This window comes from Pituophis catenifer, unplaced genomic scaffold (genome assembly GCF_029215685.1).
Source record: "Pituophis catenifer annectens isolate HBS135680 unplaced genomic scaffold, rPitCat1.0.hap2 SCAF_3, whole genome shotgun sequence".
In the NCBI taxonomy this organism is placed as follows: Eukaryota; Metazoa; Chordata; class Lepidosauria; order Squamata; family Colubridae; genus Pituophis; species Pituophis catenifer.
The window spans coordinates 21,192,994-21,209,457 of NW_027256883.1; the positions used below are offsets into that span (position 1 = coordinate 21,192,994).

Genomic DNA, 16,464 nt, shown 5'->3' on the forward strand with positions numbered 1-16,464 from the left:
CTTGCATTGGTTGCTGGTTGCCCTCCGGGTGAGATTCAAGGTGCTGGTGTTAACCTATAAAGCCCTTCATGGCTTAGGTCCAGGCTATTTGTCGGACCACTTGCAACCAGCGTCAGCTTCCCATCACCTGGTACGCTTTCACAGAGAGGGCCTACTCAGGGTGCTGTCGGCTAGACAATGTCAGCTGGCAATCCCCAGGGGTAGAGCCTTCTCTGTGAGCACCCCGACCCTTGGAATCAACTTCTCTTGGGGCTCCGGTTGGCCCCTGACCTTCCTACCTTCTGCCGTGAACTGAAAACCTGGCTATTTATGTCCCCCAGTCATATACTACATGATGGAGTAGTATATTTTAATTTTTTAAAACACTTTTTTGATATTTTTTTATGTATATTTGTCATTTTTAATAGTCGCTTGGTCGATTGTCATTGTGAGTCGCCCTGAGTCCTTGGAGATAGAGCGGCATACAAATTTTATAAAATAAAACAAACAAACAAACAAACAAACAAATAAATAAATAAATAAATAAATAAATAAATAAATCCAACTTAAATAAAATGTGTCCATGGTTGGTGAAAACTTTGCAGTGAAGCAGTTGATCAAACTTTGCAACTAGGAGGGAAGAGTTATTTTTGAAAAGGATAAGCCAGTCTGTCTCAGCCACTAGAGTCTGTCTAAATAAATGAGAAGGATCATCTCCATCTTATCAAAACAAACAGCATGTGGTCAATAATGAGATGTCAATGGAAAATCTCATGCATTCCTTACAAAAACAAGATCCAGTACTTCTGTTATACATTGAGAAACTGATAAACGAGTATTTACGCTTAATGTAGGAGACACAGTGAAGGTGAATGCTCCAGTAATTGCATATGAAATCTAACAGATAATTAAGAAGGCAATCTCCTAAAACTAGAGTTCAGTTCCTTGTCATTCTCATATAGCTTTTTTGTTCTTTTTTGTTTTAGCCAACAATATAGAAGTAATTTTCTATTGACTGCTCTCTCTGTCCTTGTATGTCTGTCTTTTCTGTATGACTGTTCAAGTGTTTTCTTGTAGTCTCCCTGGAATGTCTTGATTTGGGATTTTTGTCCAAACTGCCAACTAGATCTAACCCTGTTTAGCTTTTCAAGTTCAGTCAAGGTTAACCATATGGACAACATATATTTAGATTCTTTAAAGGAAGCCATTAAAATTAAATGAGTTAGTATGTTAATATGTAACATAGATACATACATACATACATACATACATACATACATACTGTATATACAGTATGTATGTATGTACAGTAGACATACTAATTTAAAAATGATCTGAGGCAAGATCAGTATAGAACTCTCAGTAAGACTGAATTAAATATACTTAAAATATTTGAACTTATTGAAAATAAGTTTCAATATATTGAATGAATATATAGAGAAAATATTTGTAAGTGCTGAGGATTTTATATAGCCACTACTTTAACAAAATACAAGGAGAAATAATGTATCTTTAATTGACAACCTAATCATTTAATTAGCATATATATATTTAAACCCTATACTTAATAAAAAAAACCTTCAAGAGAGTGATCTGTTGTTAATTAGAATAATTGACCATGAAAACCGGGTGATTGTTTTTGCTTGCTTTTTTGTTTTGTTTTGATTATTTTGTTTTTCTCTCTAAAACCCATCACATTTTGGTTCCTAGTTGTAAAATAGCCACAGAGTGAATCAAGAATTAAATAGCTTACAAATTAGTAAGGAATTAAGTAAGGAATAGCCTGTGTTTATTTGAGATCAATCATCAAACAAAGAGCAAAGGGTTCTTTTCCATCAAACCAGGGGTGAAATCCATCAGGTTCTGACAGATTCTGGAGAACCGATAAGGGAAATTTTGAGCAGTTTGGACAACCAGCAAATACCACCTCTGGCTGGCCCCAGAGTGGGGTGAGAACGGAGATTTTGGAATATCCTTCCCCCAAGAGTGGGGAGTGAATGGGGATTTTGCAGTATCCTTCCCCTGGAGTGGGGTGGGAATGGAGATTTTGCAGTATCCTTCCCCTGGAGTGGGTGGGAATGGAAATTTTGCAGTATCCTTCCCCTGCCATGCCCACCAAGCCACACCATCCCCACCAAGCCACGCCCACAAAACCATTAGTAAAAAAAATGGATTTCACCACTGCCCCAAACGTGGCGATTTTAAGATGCATGAATTTCAACTCCCAGAATTTCCTAGCCCACATGATATGGAGTATACAATATATCTGTATTGGCTTTTGAATAAGTCTTGACTCCTGTGGACTGCCTGGATAAATCCATGCATTTTTCTTGGCAACATTTTCAGAAGTGGCTTGCCCTTGCCTTGCTAGGCTCTGAGAGGGAGTGACTGGCCTAGAATCACCTAGCTCTGTGATGGTGAACCTATGGCACGTGTGCCAGAAGTGGCATGCAGAGACATCTCTCTGGGCACACAAGGCATCACCCGTTGCTCTTCCAGGTTCCGGCGTGCCAGCCAGCTGGTCTTCACGCGTGCAGGACCGCCAGAAACTGGAAAAGCAGCCACCTGGTGCACATACACGTGCCTGCTCTTCCGGTTTCCGGTGCACACATGCACACCAGTCACCTGATCTTTTGGTTTCTGGCCAGCTGTCTGGTGTGCATGCATGTGCCAGAAACTGGAAGAGCACCCACCCGACGTGAGCATGTGCACTGGGCGGCTGCTCTTCCAGTTTCCAGCACATGTGCATGCTCCCGTTTCAGCACTCGGTGCTGAAAAGGTTCGCCAACCAACCTAGCTGGTCTCAAGCCTACAACAGATCTAGAACTCATGGCTTCCCAATTTGTAATCTGGTGCCTTTAACCACTACCCAATCCATCTCTCAATAATATGTGTAAATTGATTTATTGTATTTTTAAGTATTAACTTAGGGTTAGAATCATGCCTGAGAAAGATACTCATTTCTAAATTAATCAGTTAATTCCTTCCTAGGAGTATTAATTTGTAGTGATGTTCAGAGGTCTCTGAGGAAGTTTCAATTCTATTAATATTCAAGGCACATTTTTGTTCTAGAAAGTACACGAAGTGACCTTTTTTTCTACCTTATCAGCTCTGAATTCTCATGTTATATACATTGTTCAGTGACCCAGGTAAAGGCAACATTAGGACAAACCACATTTTTCTGCCGTGCAGGATTAGTACATATTTCTTTACAATAATGGTGAGTGTGTTTTGATAATAGCCTGCTGGTGGCTTGTGCTACAACTGTTATTTAGCTGAGCCTTTCTCTGAGGTGTTAAGACACCTCATATACGGTGAAATAAGGGATTGACATTTTTTGTTTATTTGTTTGCTCACTTTGGCATTTTCTGTTAAACAAACAAACAAACAAGCCAACAACTGGCTGAAGGCTAAAACCTATTTTATATCAGTATTGGCAGATCCAAAAGGTTGAGCAAGCTGATTAAATTACTATATGCTTCCTTTTCACTTAATCTGTCAAGTTTTCTCCTGGCGGTATTATTATAAAATATTTAATGAAATGCTACACTCAAACATTTCTATTTGGAGTGAAATGTCACACATCAGTTTTTGAGTATTCACTTCCTGTTGATGTTGGAATTTTTTTAAAAAAAATTCTAACTAAAGAGTGTTCTTTTTCCACTGATAACTAATAAACCTAATGAATTTAATTGCTTTATACTTCCCAATGATAATATATGAGCAATCTGTGGCAACCTCCTCTCAATCTGGTAAAGCTTCGAAAGCACAACATAATTCATTTCATTTGTATCATTTCATCTATTGCTAGCTTAATTCTTTTAATAACATGCAGTAAACAGATGTGATTAAATGATAGGTCTGTGTAAAAGAGTGACATTGACAGTGCATTCCTGTTCTTAGAATAGTGCACTCTTATTCTTTGGAAATATGTCATACTTTGTTCAAAAATTATATCAACAAATAAGGAAAAAGGTTATTACATGCCATGGATATCTGCAAAGGACAATGTAAAGCAAAATATATCATTTGTATATTAATATAATTCTGTAAGTGGCACTAATAATGTAATTTACAATGGTACATTTGGCTTCCTTTACATGGTGATTTCATGATACAAAGACATCATTATAGATGATAGCTTAAGCAACTGTGATTCTACACACTGTTATTAAAACAGATGGTAGATAAAATGAATAGTGGAATAAAATAAAGAAGGCATGCTCAAAGAAGCAAGAATCTCAGTGGCTTCAATAAGGTAGTTTTAATGAAAGGGTTCATTATATAGATGTTCATTATATAGATGAATCAAAAGTTGGAATTAAGATTGCCAGCAGAAATATCAACAACCTCAGATATGCAGATGATACCACTCTAATGGCAGAAAGTGAAGAAGAACTAAAGAGCCTCTTGATGCGGGTGAAGAAGGAGAGTGCAAAAGTTGGCTTCAAGCTTAACATTAAGAAAATTAAGATCATGGCATCCGGCCCTCTCAATTCCTGGCAAATAGATGGGGAAGAAATGGAGGTAGTGATAGATTTTATTTTCCTGGGCTCCAAGATCACCGCAGATGGGGACTCCGGCCAAGAAATTAAAAGACGCTTGCTCCTGGGGAGGAAAGCTATGACAAATCTAGATAGCTTATTAAAAAGCAGAGACATCACCCTGCCAACAAAAGTGTGTATAGTCAAGGCTATGGTGTTCCCAGTTGCAATGTATGGCTGTGAAAGTTGGACCATAAGAAAGGCTGAGCGCCAAAGAATTGAGGCCTTTGAATGATGGTTCTAGAGAAGACTCCTGCGAGTCCCTTGGACTGCAAGGCAATCAAACTGTCCTAGAGGAGATCAACCCTGACTGCTCTTTTGAAGGCCAGAGCCTGAAGATGAAACTGAAATACTTTGGCCACCTAATGAGAAGGAAGGACTCACTGGAGAAGAGCCTAATGCTGGTAAAGATTGAGGGCAAAAGAAGAAGGGGACGACAGAGAACGAGGTGGCTGGATGGAGTCACCAAAGCAGTAGGCGTGAGCTTAAATGGACTCCAGAGGATCGTAGAGGACAGAAAGGCCTGGAGGAATGTTGTCCATGGGATCACAACTAACAGCAACAAAAAATTGACAGTGTTAGCAGTTAAGTACAGAATTTTAAGAGTTTGGAAACTGCAAGCTCTCCTTTATTAGCAAGTTTATTAAACTGCTATCTCTTTGAATATTATGAATCTCAACTTGTCGGGATTTTTGCAATCCTGGATTGAACTCCTTTTTGATTAAATAATCTACTAACAGTTCTTATCTTTTAGTTGCTTATTTCTAATATTCCTCTCAGTACTTCCACAGCCTCTACACATTCTTTAATAGATGTGAATCATACAGTATATGCCATGATAACTTCTTGCAGGGGAAAAAAAGATATTTAGGATTCCTAGGATGTGTTAATTACTTTTTTTCCTAAAAAAAATAGAATCAAAGCTTTTGTTGATTTATTCCTTTCCGTTTTCTTTCTTTCCTAGGTTCTGTGGCCACGGCCTGTCGAGATCCAGGTGTCCCTATGAATGGAACCCGTAACGGAGATGGAAGAGAACCTGGGGACATGGTGCTATTTCAATGTGATCCTGGCTATGAGTTGCAAGGAGATGAGCGAATAACCTGCATTCAGGTAGAAAATCGGTACTTCTGGCAGCCCAACCCACCAGTCTGTATAGGTATGCAGAAACCTAAAGAAGACACAACTGCTTTTCTGAATTCTGGAAACATGTAATAATCCTTATTACATTGTCATAAAGGGCAAAGTCAGCAGCCAATAGTTGGCAGCTTTGTGTTAAATATAAATGGAAAGACAGCCCACTTGGTTTGGGTAGAATAATATTCTGTATTTTTTTACAAGAGAAAAGAAGGGAGGACAGCACTTAAAACGACTTTCCTAAAAGAAAAATTAATCAATGCTCAATATAGGTAGCTTCATTTATAAGAGTCCCACAAATTCAATTATTACTGTTGCCTAAACTGGACGTAGTTGTTCTTCATTGTTTTCACTTCTTTACCTCCTAAATAGGAGATAGTTTCTGGGATAAAGAGTCATCTATGATGAATAGTGGGCATAATGAAAATGGTCTGGCCCTGTTGGGTTACTTTAATGCATTGTAACTCTTACAATGAAAAATTCAAATACATTTTTTTTCAAAATAAATGAACAAAGCATTCTGCCTTACCATCTCCCTGGTTTTTCTTTATGTTTAGTCTGCTTTGGCAGACCTCTTCCCTACTGCCTCCCAGCAAATTGATTAAATAATTTCATAGTGTCATTGTAGATTTTATTTGCATTAGGATTAAGAAGGAGATCCAAAAGTTAGAGGATGACTGTTGCATATTTGGCCTTCTGATGTCCCCCCTCCTCCCTTAAACATCTCAGGAAGTAGGTGCAGAAATTCTGTGGAGCATCTGAAACAGATACCTATTTTCTAATAAGGGAAATGCAGAGAATTATTGTCCTCGCTTTATGGTCAGGTCTCCTTATAGCAAAGAGAGTGTCTGTTTGTCTGTCTGTCTGTCTATCTATTTATCTATCTATTTATTATCTATCTATCTATCTATCTATCTATCTATCTATCTATCTATCTCCTGTCATCTAAATAGAGTGTTCATTGTTGTTGAAATACTTTTGCATTCTAAATTTTTATTTTTTCAAATTCAGGGTGCCGTCGGCTAGACAATGTCGGCTGGCGGCCCCCAGGGGGAGAGCGTTCTCTGTGGGAGCGCCGACCCTCTGGAATGGTTTGCCCACCAGGCTTAGGACAGCCCCCGACCTCCTCTCCTTCCGCCGCGAACTGAAGACGTGGCTCTTTCATCAATTGGACTGACCCGTCTAGGGGCTTTTACATTGTAATAATTTTAATTAATTTTAACTGGATTTTAATTTACATTTAAATTTAAATTGTTGAATTTTATTCTTTGTAAGCAGCCCTGAGTCCTTCGGGAGAAGGGCGGCATATAAATTGCAATAAATAAATAAATAAATAAATAAATAAATAAATAAATAAATAAATATTAAATTTGTTTGCGTTAATAAAAATTCACGGAAAAGTATTAGCTAATAAGATAAACAAAATTTTAAGACAGTTATTTTTAGGGATTTAAATGTTTGTTTTATTAGAATTAATTAGTTGGAGAATGTTTTTGGATGTTGCAAAATGTTAAACAGGCTTATTTTCTGCAATGATGGGAAAAATACAATAATCCAGATCTATACCTTCGAATGTGTTTAAATAACAGCATTGGACAAAGACTTTAATTGCTAAATTTAAAAAAGACAAGAAGAAATCCATATAATTATTTAATTGCTGAAAGTTAGAATGTATTAGTACTTGAGTACTTTAAGATACTTTTACTGCCTAGTTGGTTCCCATCTGCATCAGGAATAGTTTCTTAGGATATGTTTGCATCATTGTCTTTTATTGTTAATTAAAAATCTTGCTAAATTCTGAGATGAACATTTAATGTAACTTTGAAGTCCATTAGGGAAAATCAAAATGATGCAAAAGCAGAAGTAGGTTGTTTTATTGTGATTTTTTTTCCTGAAATAAATCAGCAGAAATTGAGACATTAATTATATGAACTTTGTGCCAAAGCGAAATTCATTTTAAATGCAAATGACAAGCAATTTTAGGGGATATATATATATATTCAGAAAGAAAGAATTAAACCATATGTCTCACACAAGTGATTATCATTATAATAAGAACATGTTTTTAAGTCAGTATGTATCAGACCCATTTTTTTAGTATAAGAGTAAAGAGTAAAGAATTAATTTGTGTACCCAAGTTGACAGATTTGTAGTTATATCCACAGTTAATAATAACAGCATTAAGATCAGCAATGGAGGATAGAAAATTAGATCATTTCACATTCTATCTACCATGCTTGTGTGGTTGAAAAAAATAATAAACAGGAAATGGGTGGCACTGTTAATAAAAGGCCTTATTTGTCTATGCTTCCAGAGTTTACTCAGTAATTCTTTCACTTCAAAGGTACTTCAGAGCAGTGGTGAAATCCAAATTTTCTTACTACCAATTCTGTGGGCATGGCTTTGTGGGCATGGTGTGGCTTTGTGGGCATGGCTTTGTGGGCATGGCAGGGGAAGGATACTGCAAAATCTCCATTCCCACCCCAATCTGGGGCAGCGGTATTTGCCAGTTCTCCGAACTACTCAAAATTTCTGCTACCAGTTCTCCAGGACCTGTCAGAACCTGGGATTTCATCCCTGCTTCAGAGGTCCCTCTGTTCTCAATTTGCAGTATTTCTAATATCCTAGTAACTGCTGCAACAACTGGTCATTCAAGGTTGTGAAGACAATATCAATTTATCCGGAACAAATCCTGGCCACCAGGGAACCATTCTAGAGTAGGTAAAAACAAAACAAACAATAACCATTCACACACTTGAAAAAGAACCAAAAGTTGATAAGAAAGAAGGTTAATGGACATATTTGAACAAGGAATTAACCTGAGAAGAGTATGGATATGATCCATTTCCTGGTTCATAAATCCTACTTAAAATGGCTGCTAAAGGACTTTTTTTATATTCTTGCCAACTACAGAATAAGCCTATTAACTGGAAGCAAAAAATATGATAGCAACATTGTGGGCTCATGACCTAAGCCCTTCAGTATGAGCACTGTAATGTTGTACTCTCAGTGTGGAGTGTCATTTTCCTCCTTCTGATAAAAACAGAAAGCTCCTATGGATGCTACTGCATCAAGAATGTCTTGGCTCAGACAGAGTTTGTGATGACATAGCATTTTTTTAGCTTTTCCTAAACTCATATTTTGCTCAAAGGGTCCATAAAATCAATGCTTTGTGCTAATTCCCATACATAATGCCTTACAAGTTTACATCAATCTTAAAATGGCTTGATTGGAGTTATAATTATGGTGATTTAATTGCAGTTGACTTGTCATGTTAATTATATATATTATATGAGTTATTTCTTTTGATCACAAATCACTAGTTTATGCTTTTTTATGCTCCCATAATATTATTTTTTTTTGTTAACATTTAAAAGATCACGATATGATGAATCCTCTTTTTATATAAATTTCTGGAATGATCAGGAATTGTCCAAACAAGGAAGGAAGCAGTCAAACATTTTGTTTCCTTTTACTAGTGAAACATTTAGTGTAAATTGTTCTACTCCCATGGAACATTCCTCCACATTTTACCAGAAGTATCTTGGGGAAAAAAATCACCACTAAAGCCTGTAACCCAATATATCATAACTACATTATGTTACATTTAACTTGTGGTAATAAAACAGTTAATTACCCAGTGTTTTAACTGATTTTTTTTTAATTAACCTAACAACCCAATAACTTAATATTATAGAATCATTTTAAAAATGGTTGGCTTTCTAAGGTTAACTTTCCTTTTTTTTTAATTCAAGTTTTTTATTTTATATTGTTTATACATATCAATGTGTGAATGGTGTGATACCTGGGTTTCATACATCTCAATACAAATAAACACAATATCTTTTACTATCGCCCTTCAGTTCTAAACCTTCGTTTTGTTTTTTCATATATCTTCATACACACACACACACACATACAAACATATATATATACTATTATTCCCCTCTTATTTCTATCTCTATTTTAACTTTTTTTTCTTTCCCATCTCGCAAAATATTCAGATGTGTTTTTTTTTAATTCATATTTCCCTTAATTAACTCTTCACATCAATTTATGTCAAAATTTCATCCTTCATTCTTTCATTATTCAGTGTCTCAGTATACCCTTTTAGTACCAATCACAATCATTTATACATTTAAAGTACAGCTATTCCTGTTTTTTCTGATCCTTCAATCCATATAATTCTACTAATACACATGTTTACATTAAAATATATTATTTCATTATCTAATCGCCCACTGTTTAATTCTAGCATTTCATTGCTACATATTTTTATGCATGTTTAATAATACCATTATTCAAATTCTAAGTTTGCAATTGTTGCTTAATTCTTATTTAAGGTTAACTTTCCTGAATGGACTTTGTGTTAGAGTGGTTCTATCACTTTAGAATTACAGTATGTTTTTAATAGCAGTCTTTAAGGTCTTTGAACACCAAAACAGAAATATTTTATTCTGGGAAGAGAAACCTAGACTTAGGAGTGTACTCTTTTGCATATCTACTCAGAAATAAACCTTTTTTAAATCAGATTTCCCAGTAGTGTGAATGGCTGTAATTGCCAAAGGCTGGAATGTATGGGAATCTGTTCCTAAACATGATGACACTGACATTATATTACATGTGTATTGACATCACAATGCAAACACCATTTATTAATGTTGTGATCCCACCAGTTCTTGCTTGCTGGTAAGCGGTATTTCTTACAAATATTCCTATGAACCATTATTGTTCCATCCCATTGTTATTCTATGTGATATTCTTGCAGTAGCTGGTTGGGTGGTCTATAGTTCCTTCAGCTTCTTTGCAGAGGAAGCATTTTCTGTCAGTTGCTATCTTCTCAGTTCTGGCTTTGTATGCATTTGTTCATTTTTTATTTTTATTTTATTTTACTTCAAATTTATATACCGCCCTTCTCCCTAGGGACTCAGGGCGGTGTACAGCCAAATAAAAACACATAATAAATACATTAAGAACAGATTAAAAGGAAATATCTCAATTTAGCCCAAAATTTAAAAAGACAAACAAATTTAAAATCATTTAAAAAATTTGTTAGGCCAGCCCGGCTTGTTGGAAAAGGTAAGTTTTAAGGGCACGGCGGAAGGCATGGAGGTCTTGGATTCTCCTTATCTCTGGGGGCAGCTGATTTCAGAGGGTGGGAGCCCCCACAGAGAAGGCCCTCCCCCTGGGGGTCACCAGCCTGCATTGCTTGGCTGATGGCACCCGAGGAGGCCCTCTCTGTGGGAGCGCAGGGGTCGATAGGAGGTCGTCGGTGGCAGAAGGCGGTCTCGAAGATAACTAGGTCCTATGCCATGGAGCGCTTTAAAGGTGGTAACCAACACCTTGAAGCGCACCCGGAAGACCACTGGGAGCCAGTGCAGCTCGCGCAGGAGCGGTGTTATGCGGGAGCACCATGCAGCTCCCATAATTACCTGCGCGGCCGCATTTTGGACCAGTTGGAGCCTCCGGGTGCTCCTCAAGGGGAGCCCCATGTAGAGAGCATTGCAGTAGTCCAGGCGAGAGGTGATGAGGGCATGAGTGACTGTGCGCATGGAATCCTGATCAAGAAAGAGGTGCAACTGGCGGATCAGGCGAACCTGACAAAAGGTCCCCCTGGCAACAGCCGTCAGATGTTCCTCCAAGGACAGCTGCGTATCCAGGAGGACACCCAGATTGTGCGCCCTCTCCACGGGGGCCAAAGACTCACCCCCGATAGTCAGCGATGGAGTCAGCTGACTATATCAGGATACCGGGAACCACAGCCACTCAGTCTTGGAAGGGTTGAGCCTGAGCTTGTTCCTCCCCATCCAGATCCGTACAGCCTCCAGGCACTGGGCCATCACTTCAAGGGCATCGCTGGGGTGGCCTGGGGTGGAGATGTACAGCTGGGTGTCATCAGCGTACTGGTGGTATCTCACCCCAAAGCCACGGATGATCTCGCCCAGCGGCTTCACATAAATGTTGAACAGAAGGGGCAAGAGGACCGACCCTTGCGGCACTCCACAAATGAGAGGCCTCGAGGTCGACCTCTGCCCGCCTGTCAACACAAACTGCGACCGTAAGGCTTGGCCTTTTTTCTTCAATTTTCCTGCTCTTAGTCATTGCCAAGTCTTATTGTTATCTGCTTGGCCTGGTGTGTGTGTGTGTGTGTGTGTGTGTGTGTGTGTGTGTATGTGTGTGTGTGTGTGTACTAGTCATATACTCTGCCTTGCCAGATCCCTTTTCTAATCTTCATTAACTTTATAACTTTATCTCTCCCATATGCAGATAAGTTTTCATGTTGCAATAATTTCTGTGCATTTTCTTCTTCAATATCCTTCAGATATTGTTAATGATCCAGGACACACATACACACACACACACACACACACACACACACACAATATAGATAGATAGATAGATAGATAGATAGATAGATAGATAGATAGATAGATAGATATAGATATAGATATAGATATAGATATAGATATAGATATAGATATAGATATAGATATAGATATAGATATAGATACGTATTGCATGGGTCAGAAGGACAGTTGAGAAGATATCTGCAGAACCCTCACATTCTGGATATAAACTGTTTCGACTCCTACAGAGCATTGCAGGCCGAAACAACTGGACACAGAGACAGATTTTTCTCTCATTCCATCACTCTGCTGAACATCTAATTCTCACAGTACTTTCTAATATCTATGTGTATTTTTTCATATGTAGCAATATTATTTATCCTACTTATTATTTTTCTTACTCCACCCTCTTATTGATAATATTGTTATGGTGATTATCATTATTCTGTTAGTTTGCATGAGCGCTTCAGCACTGGAGGCAAATCCCTTGTGTATCTAATCACACTTGGCCAAATCAATATTTCCCCACTGACTTTGGATTTTAAGCTCTTCTTCAATCTTACAATGTATTCACTTCTAACCTTTTTCTTGACTCCAGTGCCCTTGATTTTGTCAGCTTGAAGGATGACTAGCTATTTGTAGTGATAATTTTCATTCAGACTCTTGATGTTATTTCCATAGGCATCTTGATTCATCCAGTTTTCACTATTTTTCCCCCTATTGATGATGTGGGTGGCACGTTGTCCAGTCCAAACTCCATTGTAATATCTTGACTCTATATACATAGAGTGTTTAATAGTGATTCTGTTTCAGGTGGTATTTTTCCATTAAGCTTCAGGTTATGCATGTAAAGGAGGGGAGATAGCCTGGCAGATGTTTTTCATATTTAATAATTTAACTTGTTCAGTATTGTTGACAAAGGAATCAGAGCAATAACAAACAATAGTGATGATGATGATGATGATGATGACTCACCTTAAAGATTCCTCTCTTGAAACTAATCTCTCCTAGTCTATCAGCATTGGATTATAAAATGTGTCTTCCTTTTTTAATAATAAAAGTAAACAGATATTTGCATAAATCATGTTATCATAAATGGGCTCCCCTCTGCCAAACTAAGCAAATAAAAATAATTTCAAATGTGAATTATTCATAGATCTGTTTATCCATACAACTAATAAGAAAAACGTAGAACATAAAACATATGGGGAAGAACATAAAAAAATAATAATAAGAGAAACATACAAATCCAATATTGTATAACAACAAAAAAATATACATGTTTTCAAAATTTGTTGCAACTACAGCTTCTAGGACTTTTAGTTATATAAGAAAATTATATTAGTAATAAACTCTGCTTTAATACACAATGTCATTCTTATGTTTGCTGTCAAATGTACTTTTTTTGCATCTTGCTCCTAACCTATCTTTACAGTATTTATATCCATTATTAAATGCTAGTTCTTTTTCTATGATTCAATATTCACATGGTTTATTCAGAGTAGCACTTTCCAAACAAAAGTTTAAGGCAACAGAAATGTAGCTCAAAAGCATGAATGTATCCTTAAGAGGTTATTCCCTTCCTGTTTCTTTGACCAGAATGCCTTTTAATTTAGAGATACTAAAAAAATAGAATAAATTAGCTTGTGTTTTTCTATAACCCAAAGATGTTTTTTTTTTTTACTTTGCTTATTGTTCATTCTTTATATTGTATGATGCAATTGCCTTTTTTATATTCTTTGTTTAATTCATTCACAGCACCTTGTGGAGGCAATCTGACGGGATCATCGGGTTTTATTCTTTCGCCAAATTTCCCACATCCTTATCCCCATAGCAGAGACTGTGACTGGACTATTACTGTTAATAATGACTATGTAATATCATTAGCTTTTATTAGGTAAGTAACTGCTTAGTAAAATTTCAATAATATATTTATTGAAGATGTCTTTGTTTTCCAAAGGGTGCTTCTTCAAAAGGCAACTTGACTTTCTTTGATTTTCCTTGAAGACGTTTCGCTTCTCATCCAAGAACTCCAGAACTGAAGAAGATTCTTGGATGAGAAGCAAAATATCTTCAAGGAAAATATCTTCAAAGAAAGTCCAGTTGCCTTTTGAAAAAGCATCTCTGGGACAACCATGTCCTGGATGACTGAGAATCTCCATAGACATCTGTTTTGTTTTTTTGTTTGGTAAGCCTGATAAGATAACTGCTTTTCAAAACCAAGCACTGTTATCTTCCAGAGTAACAGATTTAATGAGGTTATCAGAAAATTTTGTCTCAGTTATTATCAATACACCTATTGAGATATTTGCTCGAAAAATTTAGAATTATACATTAAGACTACTTTGATTAAGAACTTGGAGAATGATTGTATCAACATATTTCTACCCCGTTCGTTTGTCAACTATTTCTAGGCAGCCTAGAAAATTCATCGATAGCAATAAATCTAAGCATCAAAATTAAAGCTTTTCTGCTGTTTTTTATATCCTGGTATGAATATTTATTGTTCCATCAATATTAAATAATCTATAGCAAGGCAAAAATGGATAGCCTAGAACACAACTACATCAACTGGGGAAAAGTATTTGTTTTATTTATTTGTTTACTTAATCATTATTTCATTTCTTATTATATTTCTTATCTGCCCTTTAGTTTAAATTCCCTGAGCAATATCCAATTAAAAGAATAAGGCAATACAATTAATGTGCCCAGAAATAGTGCAGGGAATGAATTATGCCAATCAATAAAAGTCAGCCAAGCCATTAAAAAAAAAAAATAGAATTGAACAGCTATTATGAAAATGTTAGGTATCTTGGGAAAATCTTTAAACCAATAAGATGCCAAAACTGACACTTAATGATTTGCCTGTTTAGAGAATTTCGGACATTTTATATGTGAAATATTACTTGTAAATATATTGTTTTGTTGTTTTGCTGAAGCCTTGGGGGAATTTGAAAGATTTAGATCTAAAACTGTTAGACAAGTGGCAATAGGCATTCAATTGCTTTCCAGAAGTTCCTTAATTATGACATGAGTTTAGAAGATATCCATCTGCCTGATGTAGCATATAGAAAAATGTATCTAATGAACAATACTCTACAAAAAAAAAAATGTTATTAGAGAAGTGCTGAGTTCATGGAAATTGACTTCAGTTAACCTGGATTCCTATTTGCAATCCTCAATGGCGTCATTCAGCTCTTTGGATGTATGTGTTCTGGGTTTTCCACTATTAGGCAAGTTTAAAAAGTAAAATAATCAAGGTTAATGTACCCTTTACTTATACTACAATATTAACACAAGAAACATAGTTTTCCCCACTTCTAAGAAATTGTAGTGTCAACTGGTAAATTTGAAAGAAGAACATACTGTAGCCTTAAAGAGAAGCATGGTGCCAGGTAGGGGGTGGGTATAATTAATTAATTAAATAAAGTCAATCACCTTGTTAATAAGTGTTACCTTTCTTGTGGGAGGCAAAACAGGTTTACCTTACTATAAATGGGATTAGGATTAAGAGGGGGTTTCTTTGTTTTGTTTTGTTTTTATTTTTAAGAATGTTACTTGGTAAAATTATCCCTTCTCTTTTATATTACCGTGTTTCCCCGAAAATAAGACCCTGTCTTATATTTTTTTTGAACCCCAAAATAAGCACCTGGCCTTATTTTCGGGGAGGTCTTATTATTTTGGAGCACATGGAGGAAACCAGAGGAAATGGTGGGGACCATGCGCATGTGTTTAAATATTTTTGAGGAGGGCTTATTTTCAGGAGGGACTTATTTTAGCTCATACGCTCAAAAGCCCAATTGTGGTTATTATTGGGGGATGTCTTATTTTCAGGGAAAAAGAGTAATTAGTAATTGTTTATGTAATATAGGTTTATTTGTAAAACAGATTTAGTGAAAATAGAAGACATATTTACTATTTGTAGTTTTAGGAGTGAATTGGATCAGCCAGATTTCTGAGAAACCTTCTTCCTTGTTGTCTTCTGAAGTGCATCTATGGTGTGAATACAGAATTTGTGCTTCTGGTTCTGGCTCTTAAATAATAATTTTAGTGTAATCCTTCCTTCCAATATTCAATGCTATGTTGCAGAAATTGTAGTTGATGATTGATGATTGTAAGAAACACATTGAATTTGAATACAGGTAATCCTCCACTTATGATCATAATTTCAGCCCAAAATTTCAATTGCTAAGCAAGAAAGATTCTAAATGAGTTTTGCCCCATTTTACAACCTTTCTAGCCACAGTTGTTAAGTAAATCACTGTAGTTATTAAGCTAGTAACACAGTTGTTAAATGAATCTGGCTTTCCTCTCGACTTTGTTTGTCAGAAGGTTCAAAAGGTAAACTTAGACTGTATTGTCACTTTGAATGGACACTATTGGCATACATTAAAAGGAAATTTCATTCTCAAAGGGTCACCACCTCCAATATACACCACATTAACATGACTAAATAAATA

The 16,464-nt window shown here is 36.4% G+C and overlaps 1 protein-coding gene across 1 annotated transcript in view; it reads left to right on the top strand.

Moving 5' to 3' along the window:
* The window catches only part of CSMD3 (CUB and Sushi multiple domains 3), a 700,075-nt gene that overhangs the window by 497,070 nt on the left and 186,541 nt on the right, over window positions 1–16,464 (top strand). The window contains exons 27-28 of the mRNA XM_070942050.1: window positions 5,488–5,679; window positions 13,763–13,901. Coding sequence (XP_070798151.1) covers window positions 5,488–5,679; window positions 13,763–13,901 — 331 coding nt within the window. The remainder of the gene's footprint in view (window positions 1–5,487; window positions 5,680–13,762; window positions 13,902–16,464) is intronic.